The sequence below is a fragment of the Pyrus communis genome, chromosome 11 (genome assembly GCF_041283825.1).
Source record: "Pyrus communis isolate YQ-2024b chromosome 11, ASM4128382v1, whole genome shotgun sequence".
Taxonomy (NCBI): Eukaryota; Viridiplantae; Streptophyta; class Magnoliopsida; order Rosales; family Rosaceae; genus Pyrus; species Pyrus communis.
This window is the reverse complement of record NC_142575.1, coordinates 28038749-28059507: the sequence shown is the minus strand read 5'-3', so window position 1 is coordinate 28059507 and position 20759 is coordinate 28038749. Positions and strand designations below refer to the sequence as shown.

The window sequence follows — 20759 nt, the reverse complement described above, 5'->3', positions numbered from 1 at the left end:
CGAGCCATATTTCCCTCGGTTGGAGACGGAGGCAAATATGATCCTATACTGTTTATTAAAATATTAATATCTTGAAGAATCTTGGAAGGTTAGAAGGCTCGGTTGGAGACGCCCTAAGATGCACGGTTTCAAAAACATTCATTAAATTAACCCTCCAGTGCCACTATAGGCTTATCCTATTTTTACCTCCTTTAACACATGCACGTAAAATTTGTTAGTTAATAGTGGTATCAATTTTTGAGAAATGCTTAAAGACTCTCCATCACCTCATTTTCTTTATACAATTTTCGTACTAACATTATAATATATTATACAAAAAACATGAAATAATATAAAGTTCATGGTAAATTTTATTTTGAGAATCTCTTTAATGTTTTTCTTTGTTTCTACTTGTTTGAAAAGATTACACGGACAATGAGGATAAATTTAATCATACATATAATTTTTAATGAGTAGATGTGACCAATCATGTTGTAGATGACACACCCCAACCCAGAAAGTCCACTTGGACCCTGAATCGAGCTGTTCTGGCCAACACCTGGAAGGTGACGAAGCCATAAAATGTGATAGTGTATAAAAAGTGAATGAATTTGAATCCAAAAGTGTCTAAATACCATAGTGCGCTACGAGTGGGAGCGAACCCATTTCACGCGCGATGTCAGAGCATAAGTAAGGTACAGTAATGTGGGTAAGAATCATACCCTCAAAAATATCCATCAATACTAAGATTCGTCACAGATTCTTGTCGATACAAACTCAGCAGCTAAAACCTGGAGGGCACCAAACAGAAGGTGTGAGTAAGCAATAAAACCAAGCTTCCCAAAGTTACTACCTCTTTAAAAGTAATGCCCCTAAATGTAAAACCCGTATCGTTTTTCATAAGACAGTACAACATATATACATATATCCAAACCATACTCGGAAATGACCAAAACCACGGTTTGCCATCAATCCACCATACATTAATAAGTAGGCCAAATGAATTAAATCAATACAACGTGATATATCAGTCAGAGTCATCTAACATGACATGTACCACTTATCCATATCTCATCAATCATGGCTAGCATCTAAGTCGGAGTCACCTATAGTGACCTGTACGACTTATCCATATCTCATCAATCCTGGCTAGCATATAAGTTGGAGTCACCTATAGTGACCTGTACGACTTATCCATATCTCATCAATCATGGCTAGCATATAAGTCGGAGTCACCTATAGTGACCTGTACGACTTATCCATATCTCATCAATCATGGCTAGCATATAAGTCGGAGTCACCTATAGTGACCTGTACGACTTATCCATATCTCATCAATCCTGGCTAGCATATAAGTCGGAGTTACCTATAGTGACCGATACGACTTATCCATATCTCATCAATCCTGGCTAGCATATAAGTCGGAGTCACCTATAGTGACCTGTACGACTTATCCATATCTCATCAATCCTGGCTAGCCCATAGCTCAATAAGTATACCTGCACACGAGTCGGAACCACCTAAGGTGGTCTGTACGACAGGACTGGGTGTAAATAAATACGCTCGAGTGCTACGATCACGTGAAGACTGGGCGAATAATCGCAGGTCACCTACGAGTCGGAACCACCTAAGGTGGTCTGTACGACAGGACTGTGCACCTACCTTGGATCCAAGGTGAGCATAAGGTGCGGGAGGTGAACATCACGTGAAGGACTGTGCCCTGGCCACGGGCGGGAGCACTAACACGGGGGTGCAGGTTTATGAGCATTCAATGCATCTCAATATAACATGTGCAACTCATGGCAACCAGTACGACAGTATCGAAGTTGCCTAACTCATAATTGTAGTCATGCTATAACGTAATCGATTCAACTAATACCATAAACTCACCTAAATTTACCTGGGTGTCTTGAGTTCACCTTTGCACTTGAAAGCATTCCCAATAATTATATGCAAGTAATATACATATGGATATATCATGATGCAATCTACTACTCAACCATGTCGTAGCATTTTCAATTATAAACAATATGGTGTGAAGTGTACAATCAGTAACGCCCTACTCCCAAACTACTTATTTTCAGGGATAATTATCCATGACAACCCAATTAACTCTAATTTAACTAACTAATTCACAAAACTAAAACTTGTCTTTACCAATTTCCTTCACATTACTCAATTTTCCAAGCAAGGCTTTTGTCTCAAATATTTTATGGCTGGATCTAACGTCTCGTTAGACTGCCTACGTACCCTAAACAGGGATCAAGTCATTCGTAGTTCATATAGGTACTTCAAGCATTCACAATAATTATATGAAGGTAATATACCTAATCAATTTAAAAGTATCGATAGAACTCTCAATAATATGCACAATAAAAAGGAAAAGATCCACTCACCTGGAGTCCATGCTATACTTCTCTAGCACGCGCATCGAAGCGTCCTGAATGATCGGTCCCTGTGGCCAATTATCAAATCACATCTCAGAACTCTTATCCGTAGAATACGCAATTCACATAAAACACAACCTCAACGACATTCTGAAATAGTTTGATACCCATTGACCACAAGTCAACCGTCGATCAAAGATCGACGGTAGGGTTTACAACCTTGTATAACTTGACCTGGAAGATCTGCATATCAGATTTTCAATCCACAACTCCCAACGATCCACAATATGTTTCTAGAATAACATATTAAAATTTCATTACGATCCAACGGTCAGATCTCCGCCAATTGCCTAAAACAAGTGGCCGTGAACATTTATTTTACTAACTTACAAATCCAATTCAGGAAGATCCGTAAGTCGGATTCCCGATCCGTAAATTCCTATGATCTTTAAATATTACGTATTATAATGTGTCCAATTTTGGTGACGATCCAACGGTCGGATCATCGATTCACATTTTTATCAAGTAACGTATCATAACGAATTTAGGTTCCAACGATCAACCTACGTCATTCAAATGGCAAAACTGAATTCAAAACATTCGACATAGCCTAAAAATAGCATTGGCGGCTCACTGGCCACGCGCCGCCGCGGGTGGCGGTCGGCCGCCCCGACTCGCCGGAAAATCCAACTATTTCCAAAAAGTCTCAAACTTCACAGAAATGAAGATCTCAGTGAGTGGAGCAACTTGCATACCTGCCACGAAGTCCAAAAGTGGACGGAAGATGGTCAATTTTGCCCACGAAGCCGGCAGGTGCCTAAAACTTCCCGACGTCGATTCGTCGTCTACGGTGGTCCAACGGGGTCAAGGTTGGTTGGGTTTTGCTCCTGGGATAATGGGCTACAAAGCCCAAGTGGTGGCATCGGCCATTGCTTTGCCGATTTGCCGGAAAATCGAGAAGGGTGGCCAGAGCACCATTGATTTTCGTCAACTTTCGTGGCCTCAAACTTCCACATCCCATGGTTAATCAAGATGGTTCTTGGGTGGGTTTTGTAGAGGGGAATGAGAGCTTCAAGATAGTGGTGGTGGCATCGAAAAACTCCACCGGAGTTGGCCGGAATCGGCCTTGGAAAATGGGCACCCGCGGTGGGTGCGGGTGGACGAAAACCCATTTCCCTTTTTTTTCTTTTTTTTTTTCTTTTTTTTTTCTTTTCTCCCTCCATTTCTGATTGGCTTCCCCCACAAAGTGGGGATTTAATTTAAATAAACACTAACCTTGAATAACCAATTTTGAACGTCCGTAACTATACCGTTATAATCCGGACTCGCAAACGGCTTTCGCCTATAAGTTCGTACCAATGAGTACTACGAGGATATGCTAAAAGAATAAGTCCCACATCTTTCAAGTCGATGGTCAACGGAAGTCAAAGTCCTTGCCTCTAGGACAATTTCGTAAATTCACGCTTTTATAATAAAATAAAAACGTAAAATTTGGAACGGGTTGTCACAGTAGACCTACGTGGTAAATATTAGAAGTAAAAACTAAGGTTTTTTTTTTTTTTTTTTTTTTATTGTTTGTAGAAAAGGAAAAACTATAGTAAAGGGAAAAACCTCCACGGCAGCCTGTTTGAATACAATCAAATAGAAAGGTTGGACGAGCAGTCGTTGGAATAGTTCTATCCCAAACATAAACATGAAAATCATTAACTGAGAGACCAATACTTGTGATATCATCTGCCAAAAATCTAGTCTTTCTAAAAACATGCTTCTAGCTAATGTCCTTGAAAAAACCCGCCAGTCGACGAATATCATTCAGAATCATCCTCAGTCTTCAGGGAGCATTAAAGACCTCGCGGATAGACTCAATAACTAACTTAGAGTCATCATTCACAAGGATCCGCTTGAAACTTCTAAGAGTTACTCAAACTCTAGCAAAAGTAGGTTCAAACTGCAACTTAAATCTAAGCTAAAAATTACATGTGTCAGCAAGTAAGTCCCCCATTGGTAAAAGAGTGTCAAGGCATCGACCAAGAATCGACAACAATCTTTGGGAACATGCTAGCAAGGAGTTCGTGCTCCGCCGTCTCCGCCTCGTCCAATCTCGGCAAGCCTTTCAACCTCTCAGCCCTCATAAACGAAACCCTAGCTCCACCTCTACTGCTTCCGCCTTCTCCTTCTTTGCCGCCGCCTGATGTGGTCCAGAGGTTCTGCATCGTAGACGAGAATGACACCGTGTCTGACGAGTTTGAGGTCGGGGATTTCGATCCCGATGAGGTGTTGGGTAATTGGGGCAGCCAGAATGGGACTGTGGCGGAAAGTGAGCCGAGCAGGTCGGCCTCCTCGATCCCTGAAGAATCAAAACGCCGAGTTTTGTGGGTTTAGGAATCGAAATAGGGATGATCTGAGAGGAAGAGTGAGGATGAGTGCGGGTATGTGTGGCCCATGAAGAAGACAGTCACCGATGGAGGTGTAAAATTTTTTGGGTAATTTTTTTTTTTTTGGGGAGTTTTAATAAAAATTCAGGTGGATCCTATATTGACACGTAGCGTCTGATGACTGTTTATGTAAGCATCATTTCAAAATTATGATTTTAGGTATTACTCTGGGTTGGAAAAAAATGATGTATCAAATGTTGACTTCAAATAATAAATTAAGATTAATCCTAGTTTTTAAGTGCATGTTATACACATGGCAGCAGAAGAGTAAGAAAAGGTGAAGCATCATTTCTCCAATTTCTCCTGCCTGGAAATTAAGTACCAGAAAAATTGTTTCAGTAATCTCATTGCCACAGATAGGAGAGAAGAAGATTCAAATGGCGGGAAAATCTTCGCCAAAGAAACCATCATTTTTCAAGGTCCTACTTGATGACTTCTCTCAGCATCTGGTAAAACATGCATGCGTCTTATCCTTTTATTTTCACTTTTCTAAATCAATTCCTACATTAATTAATTCATAATTGAATCCATGATTGCCTCTTTAAAGAAAATAAAATTATGTGGAGGATTTACTTGGATAAGATCTTTCTGTTTGGTTTTAAGTTTGATTAGTACATTAGAATCTGAGTGATGCCCAAAAGATTGCAGTTGGGCATGTACATGTTTGAGCCCATTTCTTTTAGTGTGAGGATGTCGAAAAGTGTCCCAGCTTAGAAATTTGAGAAAACTTGCATAGGCTCACAAGCAGTTAAAGTTATTCCGCCATTGGCAACGGCTTTAAAGTTAAAATCCCAATTTTCTTTGTGACATCAAAACATATGTAGCCCAACACTGGGCACATGCACTAGATGCATAGTTGTGTTGTTCCTATGTTTTGCTTTAGCATTGCCAATTGGAGTTTGGGATAGACGGTATGACTAATGGCTGGTTTGGTATTACTGTGCTTTGAAAAAAAACTACTTCTGCTGTGCTGTAAGAATAAGCAGCTGTGAAATAAAGTAGCAGAGTGTTTGGTAAACTTTTTTGTAAAAGTGCTTTTGAAAAAAAAAATATATATATATATTATAGTGTTTGGTAAACTTTTATGTAAAACAGATGTGAAAAAAAACCGGTTTTTCAAAGCTGGATTTTGCAGCTTCTTGTTTTTGGCTTTTTTTCACCCAAAATTGTGAAAAAAAAGCTGAAGCTGAATGTTTACCAAACACAAAAACAGCTCCTAGCTTTTTTTTATACCAGCTTTTTTCAGAATCACCTCAGTACCAAACCAGGCCTTAACTATGACTGAGGAATCGTAGAACAAAGAGGCCTTTTAACATGACAATTTCCCCTTGCTCAATCAGCTGCCAATGGCCGGTGCAATTACTTAATATGGCTGCTATTTGATTGAAACAGTTGAATTTGTTCCAAGCTTAATTATTATTTTCCATAGGATAATGATGTGTGAAATATTTTTGGCTACGCTCTTCTGTTGGTCCCATAGGATATGATGTGAGATTTTCTCGATTTTCTTGCTTTGTATGTAGTCCAATATCTTAGTAGATAAGGCGTTGAGTTTCTACTCATGCATCCCGAGTTTAAAAGTCCATCATCCCCTTAATTATTGTAATAATTTTAAACCATTCCCCTCCCCTTAATAATAATAAAATTCTAAGAAGCAATATATATTTTTCATATACATGGTTTTCTAAGAGCTATATATTTTTGTAGCGTATACCACATGCATTTATCGAGAACTTCAGTGGACAATCACTTCACAAATGTGCTCTTAGAGGCTCTAGTGGACAATGGTGGGCTATGAAACCGGAGGAGAGAGAGAATGGTCTGTTCTTCCATGGCAGTTGGCAAGGTTTTTGGTGTATGCAAACAACCAACTGTTACCTCTTTTTTATCTACATTGTACAAAAAAATAAAATTTTCGTTTGTAAACCTATTGCAACCTGTGTGTTTTCAATAGTGTTTATATTTTGTGATGTTATTTTTACATCTTCTGGACATGCTGCTAAGTATACTTTCAGTTGGCACCTACAATCTTTTTCAATTGGCATACAACCAAGTTCTGGTAAGCCTTTTTATCTCCATGTGGCCCATTTCTCTACTTATTCTTCTACTTATTTCAGTGTTCAATTTATAGATAAACTTTATGTTTAAATTTTCTTTTTTTGACTGTAGATTTTGTCTCTACAATCAGATATTACATGTCATTATCTCATCTCATTCTTCTTTGCTTTTAACAACCGCCATCATTCCAATTTTGTCTTTTGTTCAAGGTATATAATCTATTGAAACCTTTAGTTTTTAATATATTAACCATTTTGCAATATCTATATTCTGTTAGTTTTCTTACTGCCTACGTTTTTCTTCCTATTTATTCATTTTTCATTTTTCATTTTTCATCCATTTCTATTGGACTTTTATACAACCCATAATCCTCATTTTCGATTCTTTCATTGCATATATTTGATTACCCAATGTATATTCAACCGGTTTAATCTTTAAATTGTTTAATGTTAACTCTAACATTTTATTCCCATTCTGTAATCGTTTTGATCATACTTTTGGCTTCCGATCTGCATTCATTCACATTAAGTTTTTGTAACAACATTGTCTCAACCACTTTCTTGAAAAGTTCCCTTTGGAGACATTAAATGCTAATTTTTCTCAAGTGGATGCATTAGGAACAGACTTAACTACTACTAAAACATATAAAACCTTTAACTATACCATAAGTATCATGTTAGATAGTAAATGTTTATGAAGATTGAAATCTTATGATCTATCATATAGTTTTCAATCCCGCAGCAACGCGCGGGTACAAATTCTAGTGGTTTTCTAAGAGCTATATATTTTTGTAGCGTATACCACATGCATTTATCGAGAACTTCAGTGGACAATCACTTCATAAATGTGCTCTTAGAGGCTCTAGTGGACAATGGTGGGCTATGAAACCGGAAGAGAGAGAGAATGGTCTGTTCTTCCATGGCGGTTGGCAGGGTTTTGTGAAGGATCATTCTTTAGAAATCGGAAATTTTTTGGTTTTCGATTATGATGGTGACTCAAAGTTTGAAGTCACAATCTATGATAGAAGCGCAAGCGAGAAAGATGTAGAACTAGCCAGGAGGAGAAGTGGCAATTCTGTTTCCTCAATGAACAAAGGAAGTCGTGCCAGAGTGAAAGATGAAATTCTTGACCTTGATCAAACTAAAATCTACAACGAAGATACAGAAAATAAAACTAACATTGCGGACAAAAGAAGTTGTAAGTTGAACTCTTGATTTACTTTCTCACAGCTATGAAAGTTTTGTGTGTGGCAAGGAAGGGTTCACGAAAGGAACAATCGTTTTTCAAGGTCCTACTTGGTGACTTCTCTAAGCATCTGGTAAAATCCTGCCTTCTTTTTCTTTTTGAACTTTTCAAGATCAATTTTTTATAGTCGCGCTTGCAAGTTTTCATTTTTTTTTTTTTTTTTTAAGTGCGTTTTCAAGGTTAATCAGGAATTTGAGTTAATATTAAAATACCCTTTTCATGGTTTCTTGTTTGGATCTACTTCTGTTTATATTTTAGTGATTGTGTCGATCAATAATGGAGAAATTAACACGTGCATATCCATGATATCTGGGATCTGTGTGGACTTCTTTCTCTAAGGACATGATTTGTGATTGCGACTAGATCGGATTAGGATTAGACTGCATTGGATTGCACTGAGTTGTATTAGAGATGATAACATTAATCCAATGCTGTGTTTGGTACTGCACAGGATTGTGTGCCAATGCCAAATTATGGGTGAAGAAATCACGGGAAGTCAGAACAAGAAAATTTTGCCACATTATGTCACCCTATCTGCTCAGGATTAGTCAATATACACAATGATAGAATTACTTGGAAGGTTTACAATGAATGGTTTCCATGTATTTAATTATGTTCTTTGTTTTAGTGTTAAATAGTATGATGTTATCCAGTTTGAATTTTGTTTATTACTGATGCTAAGCTTGCTTAGTTTTATTCATATATAGTATGGTCTTTTAAGAAGCCGTCGAATTTTTCAGAATATACCGCATGCGTTTCTCAAAAACTTCAGTGGACAATCACTTGGCAAATGCGCTCTTAAAGGCCCTGGTGGAAAACGGTGGATTGTGGGACTGGAAGAGCGAGAGAATGGCTTGTTCTTCTATGCGGCGGGTTGGCAGGATTTTGTGAAGGATCATCTTCTGCAAGTTGGGGAATTTCTGGTGTTCCATTACCATGGTGAATCAAACTTTATATGATAAAAGTGCCTGTGAGAAGGATGTAGAGGAAGCCGAGGGGAGGAGTAGCAGTCCAGTTACCCAGGAAAATAAAGGAAATCAAGCCAGAGTAAAAGAGGAAATTGTCGAATCCGAAACTGAAAACTACGATGCAGACTGCGAAAATAAAGGGACTATTGCTAGCAGAAGTGGTAAGTTGTAGATTTGTATGTAAATTTTCTATAATGGCTTTCCTCGCCCTTTTGCGTAATCCTGGTTCAATTTGGTGCTGTATAGAGAGTGCCATGCCTGAAAAGAGACCTTCAACTGGTTATGTAAAAGAAACATCAACCGGATGCTTCACATTCACATTCAAATAGGAGAATCCATGTTTTATGGAAACTCTGAAGAGGTATCAAGAATACTGTGTGGTGAGTACTCTGTCGCTGATTCTTAAGCCATTTTTTGTTTTGTGAAAACCTTTTCTTGTTGTTTTGGAAAAGAGTAATAGATATAATTTTTCGGGGAAACATTTTCAAGAAAATTTCTTTGAAAGTTCCACCACTTGTTAGGGGAGTGCACTAAGTTGAGTATTAGACTTCGGTACAAGGTTAGTGAATCTGTTCTATATTTAACTTAATTTGGGTTAGTTTCCAAGCAATTTATATCATTCAGCACCTGTCATGATCAGGACAAATGGACTCTCCTTCGATATCAATCATGTTTGAGATTGCAGATAAGTCCCAAGAAACTATCCATATCTGAATGAGCACAGGCACTGTAATGCTTCGAAATGAATCCGGAAGATCATGCTGTGCAAAGTTATACTCCGTCCCAAGTCATCTTTCCATCGCGTGGAATTGACAACATGCAGGTTGGGCAGAATTTAGTAACATGAACCAGATTTCAGTTGGGGACACTGTAATTTTTGAGTTTGTCAAGCAAAGCGTAATTCAGATTCATGTTTTCAGAGCAGTGAGAGGCAAGAGATGTGCTGTGGTACTAGGTGCCCCCAATGTGAAAAACGAAAGCTAGTTAAAAATATCTGGACTGCAATATTCATTTTTGCATTCTGCGCAAACGGCGATCTTCTTGTATTTTGTTCCCCAGCCTCCGGCAGCCAGTCTTCTTTTTCTGGGAATCTATTGATTGTTTTGTGGTAGCTTTATGTTTCTATGATGCAGAACTTGAACTGAGAGAGATGATTGAGTAGAGTTTGTGCACGTGTAAATTTTATCCATTCATCCAACGCTGGGACTAAATTCAAATGCCATTATATTTTGTTGATTATATTATATGCCACGTCTCATCACAGAAAAACCGGCTTCAAAGTTCGCTTCTTTTACACGTGCTGAATAACAATCCCATGATGGTTCAGACTCAACTTTGTTTTGTTGTAAAAAACTTGAGAGTTTTTATTTGAACTAAAGGTCTGACGTGGTCTTATCAAATATGTGGGGTGAACTCTGATAAAAAAAACTTGAGAGTTTTGCAAGTGTAGTAAAGGCAACGCATCCTAAAAGACTTCACCATATGAGCTTAAATTTTAATTTTTTTTACCACATAAGCTATCTTTTAACTACCTTATTTTCATAGAAACTAATAATCCAATTAGGTCTATGTATTATATCATGAGAACGAGAAAGAGTGAGAAAATTGAGTTGTTCAGAAGCAGCAAGTACTCGATCAAAAGAGAAGAAGAGTTGAAGAAGACTAGCAAACTAGCCTAGCAATTTCACATTACTGTTTATCCCTTAAATAGAAAATCAAGAAATAATTCATGCAATTATGTATCAAATAATGCATGCACACGAGTAACCAATGTTAAATGAACACGACATAATGAATTAGAAAACCCTGGAAATACGATCGAAGCAAATGTTAGACACTCTGTCCTTAAGACAAGTTTATGCCCTACTACGATGCTCGTGGTTGATCAGCGCTTGTCTCCCAAGATATAATGACCACGTCCTTATAATAGTAGCACTCCAAATCACAAGGCTCCAATGAATCATGATTGTATTGAATACTCTCTCATATGGACTCAGTGGGATAGTACAAAACTCTCTAAAAATAGTACTCTACGTGTATGAATATGTGAATGTAGAAGGTATTCAATGATTATAGGGGGCTTCCTATTTATAGAATTTGGAATACCTCTTTTTAAAATATATGACTATTCATGAAGAGTTAAAAGTTGCAACTCTTCATTTAAATAGACACATTTTTTCTACCAAAATTTGCACCACTTCTAATTTCTATTCAATTAATAAATTAATATAATAATAATAATAATAATATAAACAATAATTATATTAAGTTTTCCAATATAGTAATAATATTAACTTTTCCAACATTCCCCTGCATGAATGGCAATTGACTCAACACTACATAATTGACAATGTAGACATTAGAGAGAGAATTCAATAGGAAAAGTACTGTATCGAGATAGGTAGCTTTTGGTTTTGAACCTTCCGTAATGAATTACTATCGGATTTACTTGGATAATCAATGAACACGATGTCTTCAACTGCTCATCCGTTTGTGTAAACCAAGACTCTAATAATCACACGATACCTTCCCAGACACCCCGTGGTTGATCAGTTGTGTTCACTTCAACAAATTAGAAGTGGTGCCTTTTGGTAGAAAGATGTGTCTATTCAAATGAAGAGTTTCAACTTTTGACTCTTCAAGAATATATAGTCACATGCTTTCCACAGAGATATCTCAAATTCTATCAATAGGGATGCCCCCTATAATCATTGGATGACTTCTACATTCACATATTCATACATATATTGTACTATTGTTAGAAAGTTTTGTAGTGTCTCACGAGTCTATATGAGAGAGTATTCAACACAATCATAGTTCATTAGAGCCTTGTCATTTATAGTGCTACTGTTACAAGGACGTGGTCCTTGTATTACGGGAGACAAGTGCCGATCAACCATTAGCACCGTAGTGAAGCATAAACTTCTTTTAAGGACAAAAATGTCTAACATTTGCCTCGACTGTATTTCTAGGTTTTTCTTATCCATTATGTCATATTCATTTAACATTGGTTACTCATGTGCATGCATTTCTTTATAGTGTTAGCGTTCAAAGCAAGATACAATTGGAGATGTTTTTGCAAATGTAAATAGACAAAAATAATTGACAAATATTTTCAAAGAAAAGGAAATCTTAACATATATATCAAAGCATTTTTAATCATCTTCAACAACCACAATATCACTAGTGGCTACATTCTTTAAAACGAATTTGGTTTAGAAGTAAAAAAATCAATCCAAAGGAAGATATGAAGACGGCAAAAAAATACAAGAAACTCCACAATCACCGAATTCTTGTGTCTAAACCCTAAAAAAAAACTAAAATCAAACAAAAAAAAAAACTTGCATTAATCGATTTATACCTTAGTTGGATGGTTCAACCTTCAAAATCACCACCCATCGGTAAAAAAGAGGTTGTTTTTCTCTATGAGAGCTTTTAGGGTTTTAGTCAGATAAACGTAGGATAAACATTGCGTGATGGTAGAGTTTGATTATTGAGTGTGAGTTTATTTACAAATTTTAATTTTATTATAAATTTCATCTTATACTTCATGTTAATTATGCAATAAGATAAAATTGACATTCACATTTAAAGTTTAAAATTTTAGTGTAAAAAAATGTTATAAAGTTCAAATAAAATTTCTATTTAAATTTTATATAAAACAAAAAAATAAACAAAGAAAAGGGAGAGAAGGAATGAGTGACGTGAAAGAGAGGGAGAGAAAAAAAAAAAGTAAAAATAGAGAGAAGAGAGAGAAATGATGGTGATGGGTGAGATAGGAGTGAGAAAGATGATGATGATGAATGGAGAGAGAAAGAGGCCTTTATGGGAACGGTTGAGGGAGGATGTGAGAGAGAAGGATGGGCGGGGCTCCTACAAAGGATCCCTCATATGTATGATTTTGTTTTTTTGCCAAATATAATGTTTGGATTTTAGTTGTACGTTAAGGGATAGGGGTGTTTACATTAGGGTTAGGATCGAATCCGTTCCCTAGCCCCATGGACTATTTGAGTTAGGAACTTTGCCAAACATTAAGCACAAGTACCCTACCGAATTCATATGTAAAGAGGGATTACGATCGAAGCATATACCAGAAAGGTTGTACCGAAAATATAAAATATACCAGAAAAAATGTCTCTGATTGAAGTTCTTAAAAACTAAATCAAGGATTTATGGTTGAAGTCCTGATCAGAATAGAAAACAAAAGTCTATCGTTAGACTACTTAATTTCTGCGATCATTGACACCCTCCTCCTCCTCCTCCTCCTCCTCCTCCTCCTCCTCCTCCTCCTCCTCCTCCTCCTCCTCCTCCTCCTCCTCCTCCTCAGCTCAGTTGGCTATTTAATTTGTGAGTCTTTTTCTATGTTGTTATTGTTGATTTTTACTCTCAACTTAGCAGTTTAATTTATTATTTTTAATTTTTATAATATATCTCTATTATTGATCTTCCAGGTTGCGGAAGAAATGATTGCAGAAGGTGTGAGAAATTCAACATTTCTTTCTAACCACTTCATTTCTCAAAAATTTATTTTATTGAGCACTTCTAGAGAATAACTTAGACTTACAAAATTGACGTTTGTATACACTATAGTTTGATCCTACGTATGTTATTAGAGAGTGTATTAGATATGTATGTATAAATAAATATTGTTAATCAAGTGCAACCAAAGATAAAGGTACAACTCCCCTCGACTATAACCAGACTAACTTAATTACAAAACAATATTTTACAGCATATAAAATTAGCTATATTTAACACTTTACATCATATAACTTAATTGCAAAACTATTTATAATATAGAAAATTAGATTTTAATCCCTAAATAAGATGAAGTTTAGAAAAACGTCTAATACAACATTAAAAATTGATTTTAGTCCCTAGACTCTATTAAATGCTAGCATATATATTCAATGTCTATCTTTTTTATTTATAATTTTATGGGGTTCATAAATTAAATTTTATGAAAATATTATAAATTTTAATTTTCATTATGGTGAGTATCTTATATGAGAAAATATTTTCGTAGAGATTTTTCGGTACACTTATGTTTTTGCATATTTTCTTATGTGCCACTAATTCATTATAATATATTTAGGTACAAACATTTCGGTACACCGGGTTAGTATAATATGTTTAGTTACGGACATTTAGGTACACGAGTTTAGTATAATATATTTAGGTATTGACATTTCGGTACACTAGTTTAGTATCATATAGTTAGGTATGAAATTTTCGGTACACTTATATTTTTGCATATTTTCTTATGTGCTACTAATTTACTACAATATATTTAGGTACAGACATTTCAGTACACTAAATTAGTAAAATATAGTATGATACAGACGTTTAGGTACACTAATTAGAGGAAGTTAAATAAAATTAATGAATTAAAATGTGTATAATAATAAATTTAAAATTTAATATAATGACATTAAATAAGATATCTATTAAATATTAAAACAAAAATATAATATAAATTTGACACCAGATTAAGGAATTAAAATCAATATCCAATCTAACACCAGATTTTTATTAAATTTGAATATTCTTAAAGGATTAAAGTTCAAAAACTCCTTTATAATATCACCATTTCAACATCTTTTCGCAAAAACCATACTTTACTAGTCCCAATCCCCATTAGTTACGTACATGTTTCAACTTTCAAGTGCAATAAATATCAATTTATTTGTTATTGGGTTGCCCTATTTTTACTTACTTATAAGTTATAACAGAATATTATCCTTTTTTTATAAAAAAATTTGGCTCCCAGAATTGAATAATAGTTTATAGAAAAATAAGTAAATTACTATAAACTCTTCAGAAATCCTTGCTTTGCCCTTGAGTGTAACTTTAGAGTGCAATTATTATACTGGAAATCAAAAGACCAAAACTTGTATAAGATCTCCAACTTTAAGACATTACTAATGCATCCGTATTAGAGCTATGCAGGTGGGCATGGAGAAGAAGGATCAAAAGGAAGGTGGTGGAACAAACTGTTAGACGCTGAGGAGGTCAAAAAACAGGTTCTTTTTTCATTTCCAACGATTCTCACCAATGTGTTCTTTTCCTTGATCCCATTGGTCTCGGTCATGTTTGCTGGCCACCTTGGTGAGCTTCAGTTAGCAGGCGCAAACCTAGCCAATTCATGGGCCAAAGTTACTGGTTTTGCGGTCGTGGTAATTTCTCAATCGTTAAACTGTTCTATTGTTGGAGAGTATATAATAACATGTTGTAGTTTAATAAGGGATACAACCATACAACATGTTCTATTTTCTCAGATAGTATATAACATGATGTGTTGTAAAAATGGATATAAAATGTTACATTTTTTTACTGTCAGACAATCAAACAGTATATGACATCATGTGTTTTTAGTAACGGACTTAAAATATTCTATTGTCACACTGTTGTGACAAGATAATTTCATAATATTAAATCTAATAAGATTGTAAGTACGAATTTTCCTGCAACTAATAAAACAAGAACATGCGTACAAAGTAATATTAAATTTTTATAAATGAATTTAGAATTACAATCGTTTTACAACTTTGAATCATATGATTTGATCTTCGGATGAAAAAGGTGTGTGTTGTTGATATGAGGGTCACAATGGCTTGATCTCAAATGAACGAACGCGTTAGGTTTTGGTATGTGGCCATGCAGGAATTGGCAAGTGTTGGGTTGATTGGTGTTTCTTCACAAGTGTGGAGAAGAATGCAGAGAGCTTTTTGAATTTTCTAAGTGTCTGAAAATTTGAGAGTTTGGAAGTTTGAGGGTCTTGGTGTTTGGATGAATTCTTTTATTCCTTCCTTTGTCTTGGAGCCCTGTCTTTATATGTTCTCAAAGTCTTGCTTGCAGATTGGTATGACCTTGATAGTGGAGTTGATTCAAATCTAATAAAAATCAAATAAAATCAAGCTTTCCCGGTTTAGCATTTTATTTGTTTTTAATTTAAATCACTTAATTTCTTTTTTTTTTTTTTTTTTTTTTTTTTTTATGGAAACTTAATTTCTTATTTTAGGTTGGGCTGAGTGGAGCTCTGGAAACACTTTGCGGGCAAGGCTTTGGTGCAAAATTGTATAGAATGTTGGGAATTTATCTACAAGCTTCTTGCATCATATCGATCCTAGTCTGTTTCTTGATATCTATAATCTGGCTCTATACAGAGCCTATACTAATTTTTGTTGGATTATGTGGCCAAGTGGCCATATACTTTAGAATAAACAAACCAAAGGTGGACAACACCTTTCCTTGTTTTGGGGAGGAAAAAAGGTTAAGTTGTTTTGTTTATTTGGTCCATGTGAAAGCCACGGGGTGGTTTTAGCCGAAAGCAAGAAATAAGAAAATGATGAAAGGAACATCATGATGAGGAAGAAAACATAAAGAAAGCATCCAAGGGGAGAGCATTCGGCTCTCCCATGGGAAAAGTTGAACATTCTATATTAAGGCATTTGTTATGCCTTATGGTAGTAGAGAGAGTTGCAGAGAGAAATCAAGAGAGTTAGAGTGAAAGGTCTCTTGTGAAAGAACTATTGGGGTAGAGTGAGGTTCTTGGGAAAATTCTGTGAGTGGGTGTACAAGGGATATGGGATTGGGTTATGTCGATTTAACTCATGTGTAACTTGTACTGTTTTTCTCATAGTGAAGAGCAATATCTCTCCGAGGACGTATGCAGGTTTTTACCGAACCTCGTAAATTTCTCGGTGTCTTTATTTCTTGTATTTTAAACTATTCAACTGTGGGTTTGTATGTTGGTGAAGATAATCAGCCAAGGCACAACAATTGGTATCAGAGCTTTGTTGGAAGCTTTGGTTCATTGAAGGTTCAGATTTATTATTCACCATGATGATTACAAACATGTCGTTTTCAGTTGAGAAGTTTAATGGGAAGGGCAGTTTTACTCTCTGGCAGATGAGAGTAAAGGATGTCTTGACTCAACAAGGCTTGGTTAGAGCTTTGAAGGGAAAAGATGGGAAGCCTAAAGAAATGACAGATAACCAGTGGGAGGAGCTGGAGTCGCGTTGTGTTAGCACGATTCGACACTGCATAGCTGATAACATTATCAACAATGTTATGGATGAAGATTCTGCGCCTGCACTGTGGGAGAAGTTGGAAAAACTCTATATTGCTAAGAGTTTGACCAACAAGTTACATCTGAAGAAGAAGCTGTACAAGTTGAAAATGGATGAAGGCGGGAATCTCATGGACCATATGAATGTGTTCAATGGATACTTGGATCAATTGAGGAAAGTTGATGTTAAGGTTGAGGGAGAAGATAAAGCCCTCTTACTTCTTACCTCACTTCCAGATTCGTATGAGAATCTTGTGACAACCTTATTGCATGGAAAAGATACAGTAAGTTTGGAGCAGGTGCAGGCTTCTTTGGTGTCTTATGATACACAAAAGAGGAAGACCATTGTTGATGGTGGGCACGAGACTGCTTTAGCTGTTCAAGGTTGGAATCATGGAAGAAAATTGGGAGGAGGATTTGAGAGAGACAACATGTTCAAATCAAGCTCCAAAGGCAAGGGACCACAATGCTATGACTGCAAAGAATTCGGGCATAAAGGGATAAATTGTCCTTTGAGAAAAAGAAAGGATGATCTTGGTCCAGGTAGCAGCAATTTTGTGGCGGAAGACTTCGAGTATGCCCTCTAGGTACTCGAAGCAACACATCTCCTGGTGATGTATAGTCTCAAGTGTTGCAGGGGTTTTGCAGCAGGTGGAGCTATGGGATTCACAGGTGATGAGATGGTCCTGAAGAATGAGAAGTGTGAGGAATGGTTGTCTGGCTCGACGGGTGTTGCTGGAAATGGGTGCACTGACAAGTTTCCAAGTTGCAGACAATGAAGAGGAGGAAAACCTGCTGGAGGAGACGAGGATGTGTCGAGATCCTGTCTGAAGCTAAATTTTTTTTTTTTTGCTTGCAGCAGCTGCACATGCATTGGCAGTGACTGAATCGGAACAGGACCAACGAGGTTGATTCAGAGTGTGCATGCTGGTACGTAAGGCCAATGGACTTTGGTACAGTTTGAGTCGAGGTGGAGATCATTATGAGTACCAGAAAGTTTGGGGAATTTGATTTAGTTACCGTTGTCCTTAGTTTGTACTTTGGGTGCTTATGGTGAGTGTTGATTCGAGTCTCTGTGATGTTTTCGGAACTTGGCCAAGGTGGAGATTGTTGGATTATGTGGCCAAGTGGCCATATACTTTAGAATAAACAAACCAAAGGTGGACAACACCTTTCCTTGTTTTGGGCAGGAAAAAAGGTTAAGTTGTTTTGTTTATTTGGTCCATGTGAAAGCCACGGGGTGGTTTTAGCCGAAAGCAAGAAATAAGAAAATGATGAAAGGAACATCATGATGAGGAAGAAAGCATAAAGAAAGCATCCAAGGGGAGAGCATTCGGCTCTCCCATGGGAAAAGTTGAACATTCTATATTAAGGCATTTGTTATGCCTTATGGTAGTAGAGAGAGTTGCAGAGAGAAATCAAGAGAGCTAGAGTGAAAGGTCTCTTGTCAAAGAACTCTTGGGGTAGAGTGAGGCTCTTGGGAAAATTCTGTGAGTGGGTGTACAAGGGATATGGGATTGGGTTATGTCGATTTAACTCATGTGTAACTTGTACTGTTTTTCTCATAGTGAAGAGCAATATCTCTCCGATGACGTAGGCAGGTTTTTGCCGAACCTCGTAAATTTCACGGTGTCTTTATTTCTTGTATTTTAAACTATTCAACTGTGGGTTTGTATGTTGGTGAAGATAATCAGCCAAGGCACAACAATTTTACTTCACCAAGATCCTCAAATTTCAAACTCTGCAGCACTTTTTTTGAAATTTTTGATCCCCGGATTATTCGCTTATGCTTTCCTGCAAAACATGTTGAGATTTCTTCAGACACAATCTATATATGTAATGCCAATGGTCTTCTCAGTGATAGCCATTGTTATTCATATTGGCATCGCCTATGGTTTGGTGCATTGGACAACTCTTGGTTTTAAGGGAGCTCCACTAGCAGCTTCAGTTTCTCTATGGATATCTGTTCTCATGCTGGCTTTCACTGTTAAGTGCACAAAGAGCATTGAGAACACATGGGAAGGATTTTCATTCGAATCTTTTGATTATGTCCTCACCGGCTTGAAACTGGCCCTTCCCTCTGCAACAATGGAATGGTAAGTGTACAATCCTCTTAAAAATTTCGTTACTGTGTATGTCAAGTAATGTTCTCATTCCGATATATTGGGACATGCATTTAGAAAAAATTCCTATATGATTAATGTATCAGATTCATAGCCTAACAACACAACACCCAAACTGGGTGACATGCCAAAATTTTCTCTTTTCTGTTTATGTTTAAAGTTTAAAGGCCACATTTTAATTTACTCGTTTCATCATTTCTAGTTTGGAGGAATTGCCTTTTGAGATTTTGTTGATCATGGGAGAACTGATGCCAAACTTAGCAAAAAACACTTCACTGCTTGCAATGTGGTAAGCTTTATATATTTCTACTTAGATCTATGTCCTCTAATGTGTCTATTATTTCTGGCTTAATCAAGCTGCATGCCTTTGTTCAATATACCTCAGTGTGAATACGCAAGAAGTTGGTTACATGGTTACATATGGCATCAGTGCCGCTGCCAGGTTAGGACGTTCTTCTACTTCTATTCCTTTATAATAAGTTTTTCAATATCCTCTTTTTATTTCATGGATTGAAACAAAGCGTACACATCGTGGCAGCTCAAGAGTCTCAAATGAATTAGGAGCAGGCAATCCGGACAGAGCAAAGAATGCAATGGTTGCCAATCTCAAGCTCTCTGTGCTTCTTTCTTTCGCGGTTATTCTGGCTCTTGTGTATGGCCACAACATTTGGGCTGGTTTCTTTATTGACAGCAACACGAATTACGCAGTACTGAAAGAGGAATTTGCTTCAATGGAACCATTGCTTGCAATTTCAATAATAGTTGATTCTGTTCAGGGTGTCTTTTCAGGTTGAAATTCCCCACTGTTTCTAGTAGGAATAGTTCTATTTGATTCGAATTTTCATTTTTTTTTCCTGCATCTTTTCTTGGTGTCCATTATTTTGGTTATCCCGGTTTTCAGGTGTGGTTAGAGGATGTGGGTGGCAACACTTAGCTGTGTATGTAAATTTGGCAACGTTTTATTTCGTTGGTATGACAATTGCTGGTCTTCTTGGATTTTCTTGAAGTTTTGGTTTCAACTTGTTGTTGTTTTCTTATGAAACTGCTACAACGGCAGCATGGTTTATACACATTTTACATACACGCATGCACACATACGCATGCAATAAACAAATGCAATACAGGGTGTTGTGCTTCCTGTCCATGATGCAGCAACTAGAGAAAAATAAGCAGCAAACCATGTGGTGTTTAGCTGTCAAGGAATATACAACATTCCTTTTCACGTGCAATATTCCCTTTCATACTGTCCATACTGTCAATACTCCCCCTCAAGCTGGATCAAGGGGGTTGATTGATCCAAGCTTGAACAATAACCGTTGAAACTGTGTAAAATCGAGAGCTTTCGTGAAAAGGTCCGCAAGTTGATCATGACTTCTAGTGTACACAGTTTCGATGACTTTGGATTGAACTTGAGTGCGGATGAAGTGGCAGTCAACTTCAATGTGTTTAGTCCGTTCATGGAAGACAGGATTGGATGCAATATGCATTGCAGC

General features: G+C 36.8%; 1 protein-coding gene, 1 long non-coding RNA gene and 1 pseudogene across 2 annotated transcripts; 2 read left to right on the top strand and 1 right to left on the bottom strand.

The window, feature by feature from the left end:
- Positions 1-579: 579 nt before the first annotated feature.
- LOC148693226 (uncharacterized) lies at positions 580-3581 on the bottom strand. The gene is made up of 3 exons (XR_015953672.1): positions 3122-3581; positions 2376-2434; positions 580-770 (listed from the first exon to the last, which is right to left on the bottom strand). It is a non-coding gene; the product is annotated as an uncharacterized LOC148693226 (long non-coding RNA).
- Positions 3582-5178: 1597 nt separating this feature from the next.
- Positions 5179-10314, top strand: LOC148693225 (B3 domain-containing transcription factor VRN1-like; annotated as a pseudogene).
- Positions 10315-18801: 8487 nt separating this feature from the next.
- LOC137742812 (protein DETOXIFICATION 19-like) lies at positions 18802-20271 on the top strand. Its single transcript, XM_088680336.1, has 5 exons — positions 18802-19239; positions 19469-19555; positions 19652-19708; positions 19805-20055; positions 20168-20271. Exons 1-5 carry the CDS (start codon positions 18818-18820, stop codon positions 20269-20271), a joined length of 921 nt encoding a protein of 306 aa, XP_088536462.1. The 5' UTR covers positions 18802-18817.
- Positions 20272-20759: the final 488 nt, after the last annotated feature.

Coding starts and splice junctions, on each gene's coding strand:
- LOC137742812 (XM_088680336.1), top strand. CDS start 18,818: ATGTTGGTGAAGATAATCAGCCAAGGCACAACAATTTTACTTCACCAA. Junction 19,556..19,651: donor ACTTCACTGCTTGCAATGTG/GTAAGCTTTATA, acceptor AATATACCTCAG/TGTGAATACGCAAGAAGTTG. Junction 20,056..20,167: donor TGTTCAGGGTGTCTTTTCAG/GTTGAAATTCCC, acceptor CCCGGTTTTCAG/GTGTGGTTAGAGGATGTGGG.